At 40.2% G+C, this 22,377-nt stretch overlaps 1 protein-coding gene across 2 annotated transcripts in view; it reads left to right on the forward strand.

Moving 5' to 3' along the window:
* grip2b (glutamate receptor interacting protein 2b) overlaps window positions 1-22,377 on the forward strand; it is a 108,737-nt gene that overhangs the window by 22,615 nt on the left and 63,745 nt on the right. The window contains exons 2-6 of one of the 2 annotated variants that reach the window (XM_038300751.1): window positions 5,251-5,328; window positions 8,981-9,116; window positions 10,184-10,329; window positions 12,902-12,988; window positions 15,586-15,661. In XM_038300751.1, the coding sequence (XP_038156679.1) occupies window positions 5,251-5,328; window positions 8,981-9,116; window positions 10,184-10,329; window positions 12,902-12,988; window positions 15,586-15,661 (523 nt within the window). The remainder of the gene's footprint in view (window positions 1-5,250; window positions 5,329-8,980; window positions 9,117-10,183; window positions 10,330-12,901; window positions 12,989-15,585; window positions 15,662-22,377) is intronic. The other variant, XM_038300752.1, reaches the window with a different exon arrangement.

A 22,377-nucleotide genomic window follows, 5' to 3' on the forward strand; every position in this document is an offset into this window, starting at 1 on the left:
TGATAAGAATGAAAGAAGTGAAAATAAGGATGGGTATATCCATCAAACATTGGCAGAGATGAAAGAAAAACTTTAGCAAACATGTTTTGATCTAACCTGAAACAAAGGAGGAACTACTTAATGCATAAGAATAAACACAATTTTAATGTATTATTATTATTTCCCTAAACCTCTTCGAACTTTAAATAAAGCTTCATGTTAATGTTCCGTTTTGGCCTTCTGGGAAGTGATGTACTAGTTAAAATGATAAAGATGCTGATAATGATTTTGATTAGGAGGATGATGATAATGATGATGATGATGCTGATGAAGCTGATGAGGATACTGATAATGATGAGGATGCTGATGATTATGAGGATGCTGATAATGATGATGATGATGCTGATGAGGATACTGATGATGAGGATGCTGATAATGATGATGATGATGCTGATGATGCAGATGAGGATACTGATAATGATGAGGATGCTGATGATGCTGATGATTATGAGGATGCTGATGATAAGGATGCTGATAATGATGATGATGATGATGCTGATGAGGATACTGATAATGATGAGGATGCTGATGATTATGAGGATGCTGATAATGATGATGATGATGCTGATGAGGATACTGATGATGAGGATGCTGATAATGATGATGATGATGCTGATGATGCAGATGAGGATACTGATAATGATGAGGATGCTGATGATGATGAGGATGCTGATGATTATGAGGATGCTGATGATAAGGATGCTGATAATGATGATGATGATGATGCTGATGAGGATACTGATAATGATGAGGATGCTGATGATGATGAGGATGCTGATGATTATGAGGATGCTGATGATAAGGATGCTGATGATGATGATGATGATGCTGATGAGGATACTGATAATGATGAGGATGCTGATGATGATGATGAGGATACTGATAATGATGAGGATGCTGATGAGGATGCTGATGATTATGAGGATGCTGATTATGATGATGATGAGGATTAGGATACTGATAATGATGAGGATGCTGATAATTATGAGGATGCTGATAATGATGAGGATGCTGATAATGCTGATGATGCTGATGAGGATACTGATAATGATGAGGATGCTGATAATTATGAGGATGCTGATAATGCTGATGATGATGATGAGGATACTGATGATGATGCTGCTGCTGATTAGGATACTGATAATGATGAGGATGCTGATGATTATGAGGATGCTGATAATGATAAGGATGCTGATGATGATTATGATGCTGATGATGCAGATGAGGATACTGATAATGATGAGGATACTGATGATTATGAGGATGCTGATAATGATAAGGATGCTGATAATGATGATGATGATGCTGATGATGCTGATGAGGATACTGGTAATGATGAGAATGCTGATAATTATGAGGATACTGATAATGATGAGCATGCTGATGATTATGAGGATGCTGATAATGATGAGGATGCTGATAATGATGAGGATACTGATAATGATGAGGATGCTGATGATTATGAGGATGCTGATAATGATGAGGATACTGATAATGATGAGCATGCTGATGATTATGAGGATGCTGATAATGATGAGGATGCTGATAATTATGAGGATGCTGATAATGATGAGGATGCTGATGATTATGAAGATGCTGATAATGATGATGATGATGATGCTGATGAGGATACTGATAATGATGAGGATGCTGATGATGATGAGGAGGATGCTGATGATGATGAGGATGCTGATGATGATGAGGATGCTGATGATTATGAGGATGCTGATTCTGAAAGAGGTGATGATGATGCTGATAATGTGGATCCTAAAGATAAAGATGAGGATGTTGTTGATGACAATACTGATGACAAAGATGATGCTGATGCTGATGATGATTTGTTTTTTTTTCAATTAAATGTGCTGTAAAGGGAATATAAATGAAAGACTTTAATTTAAAAAAGAGACTTTAAAATGATATCTTCATATCGAATTTTAAATTAAAACATTTTTTTTTATTTATAGTTATGATTCTTTTATAGACGAGCCATTACCATCCACCCTGTATTTTACCCACATCAATCTCTCTGTTTCAGGATCACTCAAACATGGTCTGGTTGGGGTTTGTAGTTGGTGCTGTTGGACCCTCAGAAATGTCCAAAGTTTTCTCATCTTGCTTGTTTTGTTGGTTTTCCTGTTCATGAATGTGTAAAGATGCTGATTATGGATGTAATGATGCTATAGATACAATTCTTGCATCCTATAAGTTTAGTATTCTGGAGATTTTATACTGAGAGTCGGTCCAGCTGTTTTGTCCATCAACAACAACAACAAAAATGATAAAAAATTGGGTCTGGAGAGATCAATTTTGAAAGCGGCCTGAGCTGAAACTGAGAATTGGTGTTCTATCAGATGACCAAACCCATAGTCAATACACATACACAAAAAGTCAGATTTATGTTTATCCATTTAGTCATGTACAAGAAAAAGAAACAAGTTAAGGTAAAATTATCGCATGCTAAGTAATTGAATATTTTTTTGTAAATGACTAATGCCAATTGAGGTTATTTAAAAAAAAAATAAATCTAAAGGGATAAACTAAAGTGTTAGTATTGACTATGGGTATGCTGGTCTGACGGGGGATGCTCATCTGACAGAACACCAGTGCAACTATGTAAAACATATTTATTTCAAACATAAATGTTGAAATAATCACATTAAAAGCAGTCAGAGACCATTTACCCATCGAGTGGCTGCTGGTCTGTGAACAGGGACGTGGTTAAAAAGGTTAGATATTCACTATTTTAGGCTCAGAGTAGAGAAAAGTTTCAAATCAGGCTCTGTTGACAAAATGAAACACATAAATCCCTCAGATGTTTCTTCTGGTTTTATCAAACACTTCCTAGTTTTTTTGGATATTAATTTCCCAAAATCACAACAAAAAACATTCATGTTTAACAGACACACAAGCAACCGTTATTATGAAACAAACATTCATTTATAACTTAAAATATTTTCCCCATGACCAGTTAATCTTGTAAACAGTCTCAGACTGAAAAGATTCATTTCACAGCCAAGAAAACCTTGTTTATTTCAAACCTTTTCAAAGTCCAGGTTGTCTTCGACCTGATTTATAGAATCTGTTTACGTCTGTCTACGAGTCCCTGATTATTATGCAGCTTAAAGTTTAATTGATGTAAAATGGCTTATGAATTTTTAAATTCATTCAAAGAGTCTGATGAAGCAGAGGCTGTAAAGTAGGACACATCGGCTCCCTTCAGAGCTGCATCAACTACAGCCTCAGTTCCTGCTGTCAAGCTGAGCTGCAGAGGTTTGGCTCACAGGCGCCTCATATAAACTTCACATCCAAATTTCGTTTAACACAGCGACACTAATATCAGCCATTTACTTGTTCAAGATGGAATCTGGACACATTTGGAAAATGTTGACTTTGAAAACCAGTTTGAATTGTAAAAGTGTATCAAATGACACCTTCATTTCTTCTTCATCGATGTTCATCAAAGCGATGAGATTCAATTTTAATTCAACTCAGTTTATTTCTATAGTGCCAATTCACAACACATGTCATCACAAGGCTCTTTACAGTTCACTAGATCATCCAGTCTAATTGATTTAAAGTTTTCTATCTATCAGTTGATTGCATTGACTCTTTGACCCGAAGGCAATCCTTCACACTAAGCATGCTTATAGCGACAGTGGGGAGGAAAAACTCTCTTTTAACAGGAAGAAACCTCCTGCAGAACCAGGCTCAAAATGGTTAGCACCAAATCTGGTGACTTTTTTCCTGTTACTGGAGACTCGGGCAACACATATAAAAGCAGCGAACTCTGCTCTCCAAAGCAGAATTTTAATATAATTCCCGTCATCTAATATAATATTTAGTATGTCTCAGGCCTAATCAGACAGCAGCAAACCATTTGAAAACAAACGATGTGAAGAGCAGTGTTGCTAACCTAATGCTTTTGTCGCTATATTTAGCTACCTGTCAGACCCCTCTAGCACTTTTATTTCAAAAAAGCACCTGGTGCCAAATGTAGCGCCTTTTTTCTGCTACTGGAGACTTTGGAGACAACATCTAAAAGCAGCGAACTCTGCTCTCCAGAGCGAGTAGATTGGTAACCCCGCCTCCTGCTCTCCTCTATCTTGTCTGCTGTCATGATTCATGCAGCTATTATTTCATCCAAATGAAAAATGGAGAACAGATAAGCAGATCATGGCTTGTCTACAGTGAAAAGAAGGACTGGGTTATTTACTTTGGCCTTTTTTGAAACACAGGAAGATGCAATCAGCTAAGTGAGCTTAGTGCTTGGAAAAAATCTTTAATTCCTTTAGAGACAGCATGAAAAGTCAGCTGAGTACAAAACATAGAGAGGAAAACAACAAGAAAAGGGAAAGGAAGAGAGGGACAAAACCTAGAACAAATAATGGATGTCTATTCTATTAACATTTCTCTATCTGTTCAATGGTTCTGTTTTATGTGTTGTCTCCTCAGTTTATAGGGCCCCCTGCCTGTCTTTGCCTAGGACCCAAAATTTCCTAAATCTGCCCTTGTCTGGTCCATATGTCTGTTATGCACCAGTTACACTCATGGATTTTTTTCCCAGTTTAGCACACCTTATCCAGATTTGTTAAATACCAGGTTCCTTAAAAGGACCCACATCTCAGCAGTGATGATGACTCACTAACAGTTATTTGTCACAGTTGCTGCTGCTCTGTTCGCCTTGTTTCCATACAGTAGTAGCCATTCAAACCTTCCCCACTTTCCTTGATAGGCCCTTTGCTGGTGCCCTTCAATTGCTTTTTAAACATCAATCTCTGTACTAAAATATTGTTTCTGTTACGATTTGTGGATAGTAAGATCCAAAGAGAAGAATCAACTCCTGGTCAGACCCTGTAATTCAGTGAAAGGGTGGAGTCTGAGGCAACTAATGTTTCATTGGGGTGCCCAGATGAGGCCACTAACAATATTGTGGTGGCACACTTAAACATAAAGCAATTTTTGCTTGGATTGTTGGATTAATAATTGGTTCATTGTGTGATTGTCAATGTTACATCGCTGGCTGTGCATAATGGGATTAAATGTTAAACTGATGCTACTACACTTTACCCTGGCGAGGGCATTGCACAGGGTGACCGCAGCCACCCATGGCGACCCCCTGATGGCACCACTTGGTGGAGTCGGAGTAAAAATGTATGCAAGAGGGGCTGAGAATCAGTTTCAGGCTAATATATGAATCTCTGTTTCTTCCAGATGAGGGGCCGTACGGAAAAACCAAGGATTTCTCTGGACCAGAACACACCATGACGTTGAGAAGACACAGTATACCAGGTACATGGCATCTGGGCTCTGTAAACATCAACCACTAAATCCTGTCTGGTGATGTGGCAATAAGAATATTTGTCTTGTTGCCAAAAAGAGCCCAACAGATCTTGCTTTTACAATGGAGTTGCGCAGCTATCGCCATAGGGGTTGGGTTGTGATGATAGCAGGAAAGGATTGACTCAATAGACGGTATGGGGCATTGCAGGCTAACAAAAGAAGCCAAAAGACCCCCATTCCAAAGGGGTAGACCCGTTCAAATGTTTCAATTAGCATGTTTTCTAAGCAAAAACAAGCATTTGTTGGGCTACTGTATATAGAAACTCAATGCTATTTCTGATATTTGAATTGAAAAAGCTTAATTGATGGGAAGCAAAACGTCTTCAAACTGGGAAACAAAATCCAGTGGATTGTTGTTGTTTTTTTACTTTTTTGGAATGACCATGACATTGATGACTGAGAATCTTCACCAGTATCATATTGCTTTAGGTCAAGGGTCAGCAAAGTTGGGGGCCGGGCCCCACTGAGGGTCCAGAAACACTAAGTGGGGGGTTGTGTATGATCATAGATAAAAGTTAGATATAATAATTTAATTTATATTAATACAGATATGCCCTGGTGACCTGGCCAGGGTCTACGCAATAAAGGAATAAAGCCAAAGAAAATCGATGGATAACGCAGATATAAATATACTGTTAAATTATTGGATGTACAGAAAAATGTACCGTTAAATAAAATGATAATTACATATTTCTCCCTATATTACTATCTGATTAAAGGGTGATAATAATGATGTATATATCTTCACTGTTTGTTTTGGTTAGCATAGGACAGAGAACAAATAGTTAGTCTCACTTTACTTGAGAAGGTAATCACCATATCCATAGGAACAAGCCATTATTTCATCAGGTAATATGGAGCAAGTTTATAATTAGCTGCCCGTTGGTTGCTTGGCAACAGCAATACTCCTGTGACCCTTTTTGGGAACAGTGACCTTACAATTTTGGTATATTTATTACTCTAAATGGGTATCTCTCTGTCAGCTATAGGCTTGTTTTAGAGTCTCTATACTCCAGTTAACAATGAATCCATTACTTAATTAGTTGACGATTATTTCAATAATCGATTAATCACAATTAATCAATTAATTGCTTCATCCATAAATGTAAGTAATATATGAGCTACGCTAGGTCCAGTAGCACCAGCGCCTTCCCACTAAAACAGCAATGTGTAACATTAAACCTTTACAGTTTGAACCTGAGTGTTTGATGAGAGTGAAGAAATAACAAAAGGTGATGAAGATGAGGACGACAAAATGGATGAAGAGGCTGCTGCTATGAGATGCTAACCCAGATGGAAAGATGTGCTACAGAGAGTTTGTACCTGAATCTATCGAACAGCAAAAATATCTGATGGAAACGGCCGAGTATGGAAGTAAGCTTGGTCTTGGTTTAACCTTGGATCCAGTTTGTGGGGGTTTAATCCAGAGAAGAGGGAACTCGTTGGAGAGCGGACAGGCAGACATACGTTGGACCCAGAGGAGTAAAGGAGCGGACTGTCCCTTGGTTTTCCAGTGGTGGACTTGAACGGATCATGTGGGGGTTTTCCCCTTGCTCAGTGAGACTCAGTAAATCCTTCCAGGGGTAGAAGGTCCAGGCTTATCCAGGAACACAGGGAGTTTTCCTGCCGAAGAACAGAGACAAAAAAGAAGTTCAGACTCAGAGAAATAATGCTAATCTTAGACTCTGCTAATCTCAGTTGGGCTAGAGTACCCAATACTGGCAAGCGATCTGGCATCGAAGTGGTGACAGCCCGCTGCTCAAGTACTCCTCTGGTAATGACCCAACGGGCCGCAGGTGTGCAGGGAGGCCCAACGGGGACAGGGCACCGCAAAAAACAACCCACACAAACTGGAATTCTAACACATATTATGCGTTTTTTCTCTGACCAGAAATTTAATGGCAAATCCTCCCTCTTCAAATTTGCAATCCAACAACAAACCTGTCCGTGGAGGATCATGAATCGGAAAGGTGAAATAACTAATGTTTTTTCACTTTTATCCGATGTATTCCAGCATCCAGCTGCCATGCACGTGGGCATTGTAAGTTTAACTTTAGCTCTGGTGAATTTCAATGCTGAAGTCCTCTGGAAATCTGCAATAATTGTTGTTGATTGCAGATGTGTCTAATAGTTCCCATTGATTTAGCTTGTATAGCGGGAGAATGGCGCTAGGCTTACCGAACCGTGAGGTCACTGCTGGAAGATGGCAGGAGTGAGGTGGTACTATATTCGGGCAAAAATGGCCGCTCCCGGACTCAATGATCAGCGAAAATTATTGTTTTTGTTTTTTTACTGATTAACACTAAATTCATTAAATCAGTGCGAACTTATTAGTTTTAGGTATAAATAATGATCCATTGATTATTCCTTGCTGACCGGTCTTTTCCTTAAAACTATGGCAGAGTGATCTGTATCAACAATTTTTGACCTAAGTTTCTAAATGGTGAGACAACTGTAGTTAAAAGTTTCAATAATGCAGCGAAACAATTATGGTTCTGAGCTAACTGTAACAAAAACCCCTCTTTATATTGTGGGATTTACTGTACATTAAAGCTTTGGTAATGTCGTCTTAGAGAACAACACCAATTCCCGAGAGATTTGATCTGATGCAGCTAATCAAAACTGTTCAAAAAGTCCGGGAATAGATGTCACATTGGAGATTACAGTGGTTTAAAAACAGGTTATACTGAGTTCATATTGTTTACAGGGTAGTCTAATGAAGTATGCAGGGAATATGGCCCTGAGCGCTACATGGTTCGCTCTGTGTGGGAGTAGTGGGATGGTGAATAGTTTCTTTGTTTTCATTGAGGATTAATTAGTTGGGTTCAGTAAAAAGTTTTTCCTAAAATCTCCATCTCAAAGATCTGTCAGTGTGCCTTCAAACAGTCTAAGTTACTGAGCTACTTTTTCTCTTCTATCAACAGATATAAATAAAGAAACGCATCCCAAGCTTAGTTCATGTGGACCAAACTGGATTCATTCAAAATCTATTTGACAACATAATGCCTCCAGTAGAGCAAATGGTCCTCCAGCAATTCCTGTATCACTAGATATAGAAAAGACCTTTGACCATGTAGAGTGGCATTACCTTTAAGAGGTATAACATTAAATTAAAGTTACATTGAAAATGTAAATAATACTCTTCAGTGCATCTTGATAGCAGTTTTAAAGCTTGCATACATTTTTTGGGGGGGCCCCGATATTAATGTCTTTCATGAGGCCCCAAATTCCTGGCAGCGCCCCTGAATCCGAAGGCCTAAACTTTACTTCACCTGTTAAATATCTACTTAAATTCTTCGTCTTATTTTGTTCAGATTTGAAAAACGTTTTACCTTTTGTTTAGACTTTTGTTTTTTAAGCATTTGATCCTACCGAAATCCTAAGATCATTTATTGAACAACAATAAGTTAGTGTACCACAGAAGACCACAGATCAGTAAACAGTTTCCAGTTTTATCAGTCAGTTCTGTCTGCTTTTATTTAAAAGAGAAAGAGTAAAGTCAGAATCCAATAACTTTTGTTGTTGTGTATTTGGTGTTGTCTTTCTCTTGCCCTCATTTTTCTGTCGTGTGTCTGCGTGGCTGCACGCCTCTTTTGGTTAGAAGCTCTGCGGGGGGTGACCATGGTGGAGCTGGTGAAAAAAGAAGGTAGTACGCTTGGACTCACCATCTCCGGAGGAACTGACAAGGATGGGAAACCCCGGGTATCAAACCTTCGGCCAGGGGGGCTGGCAGCCAGGTGGGTGTTGTCATATTTCGGGATCAGCAGTCTTACTAGAACCATGCACCTTTATAGACGGAGGATGTGCAAAAACTTACCACACACAACGCTAATCAGTGATCGCCAGCATTTTATGCCATTGGCCGGGGGGTTTTACTTTTGTTTTATAGCATTTCAACATATATTGCAAAGATATATATCACATAAAAAAATTCAATTTATCCCCATATTTTCTTTGTCATTATTTTTAAATAATTTAGATTTTTTATTAAATCAAACCACATGTCTTACAACTTCATCTTTCTTTCAAGGCCAGCAAAACATCACCTAATTTCAAAATGGCAGAACCAAAACGTTTTGCACGTCTTAAGTTTGCATGTGCAAATCTTTTTCATTCATCTGCAACACACCCACTGGGTTTGATTCTTTTGGTCCACTCATTTTAGCGCTTTTTATTCGGATTCTTTGAAGATCAGTCTCTCAAAGAGAAATACAGTTGTGGAAGCATGTTTTTCCTCGGCCTTGTTGGGGTGAAAGGAAGGTTAGTAGTGATAAAAGATAAATGTTCAAAGTTTCCTCATTTTTCTTCATGCGGTGAACAGAAGACACCTGTTCTGAAATCTTTGACCAGTGTAAGACATATTAACCTATTAAACTTGATGAACTGAAGTTGTTTTCCTCCAAATGTTCGTGTGAGAAAGTTCTTTATGCAGGGGTGGGATGGTCCCAAGGGAAAGTGCGTTGGGATCTGTACAGTATAAATGTGTGTGCTGGGTTTGCCCCAGTCAGAGCTTTTCTTTCCATCTAAGGATGTAAAATGAATTAGAACTTTCTCTTGCAAGAGTCTCAGGTTCTCCAGAACTTCACACAGTCAATAACTCAAAGCATCGGAAGATGCAGTTCAAGCTGAGCAGATTAACTTCAAAACCAAGCAATGGCAGTTTAAGAGAAAGCCTAAAGATCAGCTTAACTTTTTGATGCAAGTAATTCAGTTTAAGCCGCTGATTAACAGAGTGGATTTTAACATCAAGGATCAACATTTGTCGGTACATGGTTTGATGCATGTGTTTTTTTTCTTTCTACAGGAGTGACCAGCTTAATGTCGGGGATTACATCAAGTCTGTGAACGGCATCAATCTGACAAAGCTGAGGCATGAAGAAATCATTAGTTTATTAAAGAATGTAGGAGAAAGGGTCCTGTTAGAGGTGGAATATGAGCTGCCCCCTACAGGTAAACAGCAGTACTGGAAGGTTACACTAAATATGTGGTATTTAATTATGTAGCATCATAAAAGCTAGGAGGTAGAGAATAATCTAATCCAAAGTATGTTTCTTTATTCCTATTTTTCTACCTAATTGTGAATCAAGGCACAAGAAGGAGTGTTTCCTCCTAAAACCAGGACTCAAACGCAGATTACACCCTTCTTGCCACAATTAAACCCAAAAGTATTCAAATCCCTGGAAGATATAAAATGTGTTATATTTACTATTCATCTAAATAAAAAAGTACCAAAGATGCAAATAAGATAAAAAAAAAAAAAATTAACACAAATATTGTGGCATTCGCTTTATGTTTGAATTAAAAGGCATGGCTGATATGGTTTATGACTTTAGCAAAAACGAAAGGTTTTAATCTTCACCGCTCTAAATGCTTGACGCTGTTCTAAAGCAACGCAGCCGTTTCCTTTAAGTAAACAGGGGATAAAATGCAGCTCCCTACAGTTGGTTTGTCACAAGTTCTGGATTAAATAAAAATGCTCTTTGAGGACTTTTTGGCGGAGTTGTCAGATCAGCATACCCCGTCAGACCAGCATACCTATAGTCAATACACATGCGCAAGAAGTCAGATTTACGTTTATCCCTTTAGTTTTGTATGAAAAATAAACTTTAACTTCAACTGGTGTGTATCTATTTAGTCATGTACAAAAAAGAAACACCAAAAAGTAATTAAATTGTTTTTTTGTACATTACTAAAGGGTTACACGCCCGTCGAGGTTGTTTGAGGTGTATTGTTCATACAAAACCAAAAGGAATAAACTAAAGGGATAAATGGGTTTTGACTATGGGTATGCTGGTCTAACGGGGTATGTTCATCTGACAGAACAGTAGCTCACAGCTAAAAGGCTGGTTATGCTAGATGCACGTCTGTTCAGTGTGGGAGCAGTCGCAGCCTTTGCTGCTTTGTGAAATTGTGTTTTTTGCTGGAAAGACCGTAAGATTAGAACACCACACTACGTGTAGAAAAAATAAGTTTAAGTTGCTCAGTGAAGGTAATTTGGGAAGTTAAACATGATTTAAACTTTGGAAGATGTTGAAATATGTGTTTGCTTGCACTTCTAAAACAATCAAGTGATGACCTACAAAGTTGTCCTGATGAGGTACACCATGTTGGTGGCAACATTGAAAGGCAGACATTCCTGAATCTCAGGAGGAAACCACTCATTGCAGTGACCCACACAGAGTCCATCTGGCCTCTAAGAACCAAAGAAACCCAAAAACAGCCCCACCCCCCAGCATGGTGGTGGAAAAGTAATGCTCTGGGCTTGTTTTTAACCAGAGGGACGGGAAACATGTGAAGGCAGTCCATAACTGACGTGAAACGATCAGGAGCACATGGAATCTGGGCATCCAGACCTTCTAAGACAGACATTTAGCTTAAAAAAAAAAAGGAGAAAAGTCGTTCAGACGTTATGAGAAGCATTTGGTGGCCTTTCCAGCTCCATAATTTAGAAGCGTATGAATAGTTTTGAACATGCCAATGTTTTAGTTTATCTGTAAGTAAAAAGAGATAATCAAGTTTCTTTCTTTGTGATGTCCTTCGTATGTTTAGCCTGATCTCATATCTCTGCTTTATTTTGAATTGTAATGAGAATAACCTTATACTTTAAGACAGTTAATTCATGTGATAATGAAAATAAATCCTAACTAATAAATCATTCAGTTTGGTTAAATCTCTATCAAAGAATAAATCCCTATTATTATGACAACTGCAACATTTGATTCAGCAGAGTTCTTCATGATCGATAAATCAGTTCAGTTTCATTTCAGTTTATTTATAGAGCGCACGTTCACAACACATGTCATCTCAAGATACTTTACAGAGACAATTCAACCAGATCATACAGTCAACTTGATTAAAAGTTTTATATCTAAGGAAAACCAGTTGATTGCATCGACTCATTGACTCTTCAGCAATCCCTCACACTAAGCATGCTTGTAGTGACAGTGGAGAGGAAAAACTCCCTTTTAAAAGGAAGAAACCTCCAGCAGAACCAGGCTCAGTGTGAGCGACCATCTGCTGAGGCCGACTGGGGTTCAAGGAGACAGAAGCAGAGATACAGAAAGCAGCTGTAAAAGGCGGCCCCATCCAGGAAACACTAAACCAGGCAGACGAGCTCTGAGCTAGTTGGATGAAGAGAGCACATCCAGCCAGTCACAGTCAGAGAAACAGGACTACACTGAAAAACAGACCAAGCTCAAACATCTATAAACAAGGGTGTTGATGGCAGCAGCACAGCTGATATTTCTCTCCAGGATGGAGTCAGAGCCAAACAGGAACAGACCAGATGAAGCTACTATGAGAAAAAGCAGAGAGAGAAGAACGTTAGAGATTGAACTAACAGATTCTGCAGAGTATAAAAGCATAAGTTACGGATGACAGGAAATGCCTTCATTTTATTTTACTGTACAGCTATATGTGTGGTACGCTAACATGTATTTTTATCTTTGAACTATTGTTTGATCTTTAAACATGTAAGCTAAGCATTATCAATCGTGTCTATATTTTTTTCTTTCTCTCGTAGCACCAGACAGCACCTCAGGGGTTATATCGAAGACAATCGACATCTGTTTGCACAAAGAGGGAAGCAGCTTTGGTTTCGTCATGAGGGGTAAATATCAGTAATAACAGAAAATTTAGTAAAGGTAAAAAAAAATAAAAATGATGAGCAGGTCAAGAAGGCTTCTACCCATCAAGGTATTTTGGTGACGTCCATATGGAATTGGCTTCCAGGACTGCTTTTAAGGTCTCACCTGTCATCTTTACCTCATGCAAATGTGGTGGTAGTGTTTATATTTTCAGACTATGACTTTAGGAAGGCAGTGATGAGGTTGACACAGCGTTGGGAAGAGGCCACCATGAGAATCAGCTAAAGCCATGGAGCTTGATTAGAAAAGGTGGATCACTTGCTGCAGGGTTGTTCTCTGCCTCAAAGTTCAAGTATTATGTGTTCACAGTTAGGGCTGAAGATTCCCAGGAGATATCTGGACAAATTAGTCCTTCGGCTGCAGCAATCATGTGCCTGTTTGATCCAATCAATTCGGTTTAATTATATAATTCACAACTAGGGCTGGGTATTGTTCAAAAATTTTCGGTACCGGTACCAATACCGATACCTTCACTTCGATACCGGTTCCTGAACGATACTTTTTTCGATACCAGTTTTATAATATCAATTCGAAGAAAAAGAAAATTACTCAACATAAAAAAGTACAAATCTTGAGTTTTATTTTAAGCTCTGATTTTTCCATTTACATTTTTCCTCTTACATAAAAAAAAAAAAAATCAGTGTCTAATATTCACTGTAACATTGTGAGGACCTTTTTACTTAGCAGTTTTACTTTAGAAAAATTACCATGTCTGACAAACAAGCCCGTTGAATGGGATCCTATTGACAGCGCACCGCTGGTATGGGGGGGTCTGAGCGGCTCCGACAGAAAGAATATTGGAAGGCAGGATGAACTGACTGCACTGATTAAGTTTTCAGGTGGATTTTCCCACTTACAAACATAATAAAACTACTTTATTCCCACTGATCACAGCAAATATAGCTGCAAGGCAAATAAAGGATAGAGTAGCTCCGCCCAACGCGCATCAGAGCCACTTTTGCACCGCGCAGCCGGAGCAGCAAAGCTTCTTCAGCCGCGCGTCAGAAGCTGGTACAAGCAGCAAAAAAGGAAGCAGCAGACGTGATTTTGCTTCTCCTGCTGCGTCCAGTTTGAAATTGCAGCATTATTACATTATTACAGCATTACTCCGCTCTGGCTTTGCTCTGCCCACGGGCTGCTGAGAGGAGGATGGTCGCGCTGGTTGCGGTCCGCTCTTCTTGCAGTCAAACACCGAGCAACTTTCTGCTCTTAAATTGCTTACGTCTACTCTACACTATTAGCATCAGTCTTAATAAAGTGAAGCTGCACTTTTGACCTGGGGGGCATTTTAAAGGAGTTCCGCAACGCTCACAACCAGTTCACAACAGATACACATAAACCCTGGCTGTAGGCGGGACCACCTGTGTATTTTTCCTGGATGACGCAATCACGTTAAGTGTTACAGCCAATCACCGAAACTTGGTACCGAAAGACGAGGCATGTTTCGATACTCGGTAGAACCGAAGCATTTCGGTCGGTACCATAAAAGACCCGAAGTTCGGTACCCAGCCCTATTCACAACACGTCATCTCAAGGCACTTTACAGTTCACCAGATCATCCTGTCAATTTGATTCAAAATGTTTTAAGGAAAACAAGTTGATTGCATCGACTCATCGACACGAAGGCAATCCCTCACACTAAGCATGCTTGTAGCGACAGTGGAAAGGAAAAACTCCCTTTTAACAGGAAGAAACCTCCAGCAGAACCAGGCTCAGTGTGAGCGGACATCTGCTGAGGCCGACTGGGGTTCAAGGAGACAGAAGCAGAGACACAAAAAGCAGCTGTAAAAGGCGCCCCCGTCCAGGAAACACACATCCAGGCAGACGAGCTCTGAGCCAGCTCCCATGTCAGAGGATGAAGAGAGCACATCCAGCCAGTCACAGTCAGAGAAACAAGACTACACTGAAAAACAGGCTGAGCACCAACGTCTATAAACAAAGGTGTTAATGAAAGCATCAGAGCTGATACGAAAAAATATGAACCGTGACATAAAGAATTAGATGATCCAAGTGGCTGGAATAACTCTAGTCTTTATCATAATTCAAAATTTAAGATCTCCTTTAAAATTATTGCATCATTCTGGTAACACATTTTAAAGACATTTTAATGGTTTCTGTGTTTGGGCTGAGATTATTTCCAAAACCAAACTATACTTATAGTGCCAATCATCTGGAGAATCTTTGAAAAAGTGGTATTGGAGCAGCTGATGGATCACTTAGAATCTAGCACAGTTTGAATAAATATCTTTAAATAAATATCGTTTTTTGGGTTTAGAAAAAAAAAAAATCCTTTACTTCACATGCTCCATGTTGAGTGTGGTATACACCATGTCACAAAACAGCAGAGTGATTACCTTTACATTATTTTCATGAGTTAATTCTTTATAAATAATTATTTTCATAGACTCTTTTTTTATTATTATACTTATTTATTAATTTTGTCAGAGTTATTGTGTGTGTATTTTATGAAATAGGATACAAACTATTTGGTCCACATATAGTTTTTACTAATTTGAGTCTTTGATTTTGTTTAAGTACTTTTGTCCTGCTTCATTTACAGGTGGTACACATGAAGACTGGCACAAGTCACGCCCCTTGGTGGTCACCTATGTCAGACCAGGCGGTCCTGCAGACAGGTATAGCTCAACACTTAGGTATTAAAAACCACATCAAATTTTTAGACTTAAATACATTTCAGTAAATCTCAATTACAAAACCAAGGAGCTTAAAGGACAGATTTTGAAGAGACAGCTGAATAAACCAAAAGTAAAATTTTCCCTCTGAGCACAAAGCTGCCGGCTTGCTTGGAATCACAATGAATCAGGGGATTTTTAAACCCGGGCATACACTGTGGGATATTTTCAATTGTTGCTAACACTGTATGACGAAACTGCAGTGTTTAAAAGTTCACTTCTCACAATGTGTGTTCTCACGCTGATGCGATCTGCCTGCTCACACTGTACGTCTAAAACCCCGCGGGAGTCAGCACCACAGTGTGATAGCGCTACTCGGACTCGTCTATCAGGAAGCCAAACAACTAGAAGAGGAATATGAAGCTCACTAGAGTAAAACACGCTGCCTTGGCAATTTGTGCAATTTTGTGCTGAAGCCCTAAAAAAAAAAGGAGACGACCTACACTATATTGCCAAAAGTATTTGCTCACCCATCCAAATTATTGGAATCAGGTGTTCCAATCACTTCCATGGCCACAGGTGTATAAATTCAAGCACCTAGGCATGCAGACTGTTTTTACAAACATTTGTGAAAGAATGGGTCGCTCTCAGGAGCTCAGTGAATTCCAGCGTGGAACTGTGATAGGATGCCACCTGTGCAACAAATCCAGTCGTGAAATTTCCTCGCTCCTAAATATTCCACAGTCAACTGTCAGCTGTATTATAAGAAAATGGAAGTGTTTGGGAACGACAGCAACTCAGCCACGAAGAGGTAGGCCACGTAAACTGACGGAGCGGGGTCAGCGGATGCTGACGCGCATAGTGCGAAGAGGTCGCCAACTTTCTGCAGAGTCAATCACTACAGACCTCCAAACTTCATGTGGCCTTCAGATTAGCTCAAGAACAGTGCGCAGAGAGCTTCATGGAATGGGTTTCCATGGTCGAGCAGCTGCATCCAAGCCATACATCACCAAGTGCAATGCAAAGCGTCGGATGCGGTGGTGTAAAGCACGCCGCCACTGGACTCTAGAGCAGTGGAGACGCGTTCTCTGGAGTGACGAATCGCGCTTCTCCATCTGGCAATCTGATGGACGGGTCTGGGTTTGGCGGTTGCCAGGAGAACGGTACTTGTCTGACTGCATTGTGCCAAGTGTAAAGTTTGGTGGAGGGGGGATTATGGTGTGAGGTTGTTTTTCAGGAGCTGGGCTTGGCCCCTTAGTTCCAGTGAAAGGAACTCTGAATGCTTCAGCATACCAAGACATTTTGGACAATTCCATGCTCCCAACTTTGTGGGAACAGTTTGGAGCTGGCCCCTTCCTCTTCCAACATGACTGTGCACCAGTGCACAAAGCAAGGTCCATAAAGACATGGATGACAGAGTCTGGTGTGGATGAACTTGACTGGCCTGCACAGAGTCCTGACCTCAACCCGATAGAACACCTTTGGGATGAATTAGAGCGGAGACTGAGAGCCAGGCCTTCTCGTCCAACATCAGTGTGCGACCTCACAAATGCGCTTCTGGAAGAATGGTCAAAAATTCCCATAAACACACTCCTAAACCTTGTGGACAGCCTTCCCAGAAGAGTTGAAGCTGTTCTAGCTGCAAAGGGTGGACCGACGTCATATTGAACCCTATGGATTAGGAACGGGATGTCACTTAAGCTCATATGTGAGTCAAGGCAGGTGAGCAAATACTTTTGGCAATATAGTGTATTTGGACAAAGACATGGCTGAGTAAATTTGGCTACTATGGTCTGTCAATTTTACAGAAAGAACTTCATTTCCCTCGCACCCCACCATGCTTCTGTGTTGTCCTTTGAGAAGAAGAAGAAGAAGAGTCCTCGTATGCGCACTGAGTAATTAACTCATGATCACCTTACTACGGCCGACTGAATTTCAGACATGTTGACTTTCTCCCGACCTTGCAATTCCTGAATGGGAACTAGTCGTGAGAATCTGATCACCTCTTGTTCCCCCTTTACACCACACGATGCACGCTCAGGCTTAAAGTCGGTCGGTTCCAAAAACTCTCACACGACTCGACACACAAGACTCACAAGACCGACCAAGCTGAAAAATGCTAACCTGTTAGTGAGCACAGCTAGCCATAGCGCTACCCAGCTCTCCTCCTTTATATCATGGTCTAACAGTTACTTTTCTCACCATAAACAGATTTGTTTCTGTTTTATTTTTTCGATCAGGTAAAACTTCATTGCTCATTAGACATGCTAACGCTACTGATGCTTCCGACTCGGCACACTGACGCTGCTTGATGTTATTATCGCATTCTGGGTAACCACAATGTTTATATCATGTTGTTCAGCCAATCAATTCAATTCAATTCAGTTTATTTCTATAGCGCCAATTCACAACACAAGTCATCTCAAGGCACTTTACAGTTCACCAGATCATCCAGTCAAATTGATTCAAAGTTTTCTATCTAAGGAAAACCAGTTGATTGCATCGACTCATTGACTCAAATACAATCACACTCACACTAATTATGCTTGTAGCGACAGTGGAGAGGAAAAACTCCCTTTTAACAGGACGAAACCTCCAGCAGAGCCAGTCACGGTCAGAGAAACAGGACAACACTGGAAAACAGGCCGATCTCCAGCATGTATAAGCAAGGTTGTCGATGGAAGCAGCACAGCTGAACAATCCTTTAGCGTAACATCATTGGCATGCGCAGATCTGACCAGCTGAGCAGATCTGGTACCCAAACCGCTCCTGGCAAAACTGAGGGCATCAAATAGTCCACCGCCTTATCTTGGCTGCCTTTGTTCACTGAAATAAAACAAATCAAAATTGTTTTCAAAGCACAGACGTATACATTTGATCTTCTTTAAGAAAAAAGTATTGTCAGACATCATGTGAAATTGTTGTCATGATTTAATTAAAAAAATCTGACCCACATACAGAAAACCAAACAGAGAGACCAGGGAAAAGTTTAACAGGTTTATTGTGAGTTGGTAGAGAGGAGTCCAGTGCTGCTCTGAACACTGGCGAACCGGGACTGAAAAGTGAAGGGGTAGATTCTGTGGTTAGTTCAGGCTCTGTGGAAAATTTGTGTTTCTGATTTGAAAAAGGGAATAAAGGCAACAGGACTCACGTTTCCAGAAAAAGGTGTCTCTTGTTGAATCCAGTCTGTGTGGGTTTTTCCAGTAATAGACTTTCTCGTTGGAGGGCGGACAGGGTTTAACCAGGTTGAGGTGTTTCCTTGAGGAACGGAGGAGCTGACTTCCACTTAGATTTCCTGCAGTACTTGAACGGTTTCTTGTGGTTTCTGCTCAGAGAGAATCCCAAACAATCCTGGAGGGAAAAGTTTATCCAAACCACCAGTTTGAATCATCAGCTCAGTTTGATGCTCAGAGAATCCTTCCAGGGGGAGAAGGTCCAAAACATCCAGTTTGCAGGATGACTTCCTGCCAAGAGGCAAACACAAAAACACAACAAGGTTAAGACTCATGTGACAAAAACTCAGTTTGACTCAGCAAAACTCAGCTTGGCTCGAGTACCCAAAACTGGCAAACACTCTGGCGTCGAGGTAGAGGCAGTCAGCAGCTTAAGAGTCCTCCGGTAATGAGGCAACCATCCGCAGTTGTGTGAGAACGCCAACGAGAACCAGGCGCCACCTGGTGGTGGAGGGAAAACAAACAAAGACACAACCCACCCAAACTGGATTCCTAACAATTGTTAGCAACCATGAGGTGGTCTATAGGGGAAACATTTGCTGATTTCAGAAACACCTCAGATAAATGTTTCCTTGTTTTTAGAAGTAAATGGGGAAAAGCTATGCCTCTGAAAATCAAATCAATCTTTGAAATGTGAAAGTGAACTCTCAGTGAGCTCCCAATTGGAGTCCCAGAGAGTTGCGGGAAAGCTCAGACCAACACTGTCTGAAATAACACTGCATAGCACAACTGCATAGAAATAACACTGTCCTTTCCTGTGACCATCATCCGCATGTACACAAGTATTTGTTGCTCAGAGCTGCGGCGCCATGATGATTCAGCTCCTTTCCTTTCATGCTGTCATCACGCATCTGCCTCAGCCTTCATGTTTAAGTAACACTCCATGACATTCTCAGATAAATGTCAGTGTTCAGCTGTAATGTAGTGATGATTCAAGCTCATGCATATCCTGTGTATGAATTTGGTCAAATTTGCAAACAGTAAATGGATGTTTTAAACATAAAGTATTTTCTTTCACATCTCTGCTCTTTCCATTTCCTTTTATTTATTTTTTTTTATAGCTGTTTCTTTTCAAAAAAGTTTTTTTGGCCCATTATGTACAGTAGTAGCCATTAAAAATGTCCCAACTTTCCTTGATAGGCCCTTGGCTGGTCCTTGGCTGGTCCCCTCAAAATTTCTTTTTAAACATTTGTACTAAAATATTCTGTCATGATTTTTGGACATTAAGATCTAAAGAGAAGCATAATCTCCTGGTGAGACCCTGTAATTCAGTGAAAGGGTGGAGTCAGAGTGAAAAAAAATATGCAAGAGGAGGTCACTCCAGTGGCTGGAAGTTGGAGGGGATTTCGTTGGGAGTTGGATGGAAATGAGCTGCCATTCGGCTGGTTTTTGACTCGGAAGGGCCATTTTGAATACTCTATCCAACTTTGGACAGGAAAGACGGCATTTATTGAAATGCAGGACATGTGGCAAGCGTGTGCCTGTAGCTGAGCGTGCATAGCATCACATTTCACATTATCATGTTTCACTCAAGTCCTCCAGATTAAAATAAATCAATACTTCATTGTTATAAAAAGGTTCCCCTATCCATTGTAGCATTCCCCAAAGTTAGAAAATTCTTCCCACATTAGGATAGTTATGATAAATCAGCTTTTCTTTACAATGGTATAATAGAACAAGGCTGGAAAAAATACTCAGCATCATAATCCGTTCGATGGTAGAATTTAAATATCCGACATGCTATTTTTATTCCACCTATTTGTCCAAAACACGCAGCAGCAAAGTAGGTCAGATGCAGAATAATCACAAGAGAGTAATAACTGTATGATGTTCCAACTGGTGAGATCATTTCATGCTTCCTTCAGAACACATCAAGGACTGCGGGAAAGATTTTCTTTTAATTTAATCTTATTGAAAATCTGATGGCAAATACTATTAATGAAGTGTGACTTGTTACCAACCATAGATGTCTTAGCCTATTGTAGAAAGCCACTCTTTGATTCAATACTCCATTCACAGGTCCTGAATTGAGATGCCAGGACAAAGATTAAAGATTTAAACTCTTCCTATTGAGTTACTTTGCCCAGAAGCTCATCTTAACATCTTTCCAAAGAAATTCATCCTCAGAATGTGGGTCACTCGGAGAGAAATAAACGAGATATCATGCTGCTTTATATGCCAGAGGGAGAGAAGCTAATCCAAAGCCCTATACGGTCCCAGAAGTACCTAGATATTTAGCATTACCCAGTGGGAATTAAAGCACCAACTTGCTAAGAGCCAGAGGGTTTTATGCAGAGTCATAAAGACCCCATTTTTACAGCATCATCAGAAAGACATGGGCTATTTCTCAGTTCAGAAGGACGCAAGTACGGACTCGTTTTCTCGCCAAGTATGTTCTTCAAAAGAGGACAGGAACGGGTGGACTCTGGGAAAACGGAAGCAGGCAGCATAAATATGGGTCAATTGGAACAGAAGCGTACTTGTGACATCACCACACGCTCAGCTCGTCTGCAGCTGCATTTCACCTCCTGTTATTAATAGTCTCTAAATAATAATAAATTCTTATTTTTTTCATTTATTGGGGGAATAATAATTAACACATATGAAATGAACATTTCGCCCAATAAAAAAAAAAAATCGGTATCAGAGGTAGCGGTCCTTCAATCGTGGCTATGCAGATGGAGGGCTGCTGCAGACGGGCTAATGTTAGCCCCAGCTTCTGTTAGCCTCGGAGGTCTGCTGGTTGCCGCGGTCCTTTCAACCTTGGAACTTTTTTTTTAAATTACACACTAAATCTGTAAATGGGCCATATAGCAATGCTTAAAAGTATAATGTTCTTGTCTCAAATGATCTAAAAACATACTTTTATAGAACAACGGCAACAGAAAAGAGAACTTTTAACTTAACACTCTGAGCTCTGTTAGCGCTCCGTTTGAAGCTGCTGCTGCCGCATTGCATGCGGGGACAGCTGTCAATCTCGAGAAGGGACTAGTCTGCTCTGATGCATGCTGGGTAAAGAGGGAGGGCCGAGAACAACATCTGGGGACTTTGTCCGTTCTCGGTCTTCTGTTCTTGTGAATTAGAACAGTACTAGGGCTGAGGCTGATGGCGTTTCACGAGCACATGAGAACGCACAAATACACATATTGAGAAACGGCTGTGGCGTCCAGGTCTGAAAGCAGGCTAAATGTCACAGCAGTTCTTAAAATGCGGCTTCTGAATTTCACTTCTCCATTCAATTTTGAAAGAAATCATCTCTGAATTCAGCTCTGCATTTCGGCCCACAATTAACATCCACTAAATTTGACACTTTCAATTTACCCCTTAGAAGGACTTTAAAATTATTCATCATCCTCTTAAACGTTTAGCTCCAGAACTGGTCCCAACCTTCCGCAGCCTCTGTCCCACAGTTCCGTCACAGGTCGGCATCTTGTTCTGATTTCCAACTACTTAAGTCTGAGGTCTAGAGAATCTCCTGTATTGTCC

This window comes from Cyprinodon tularosa, unplaced genomic scaffold (genome assembly GCF_016077235.1).
Source record: "Cyprinodon tularosa strain WSP-4 unplaced genomic scaffold, ASM1607723v1 ctg455, whole genome shotgun sequence".
Classification (NCBI taxonomy): domain Eukaryota; kingdom Metazoa; phylum Chordata; class Actinopteri; order Cyprinodontiformes; family Cyprinodontidae; genus Cyprinodon; species Cyprinodon tularosa.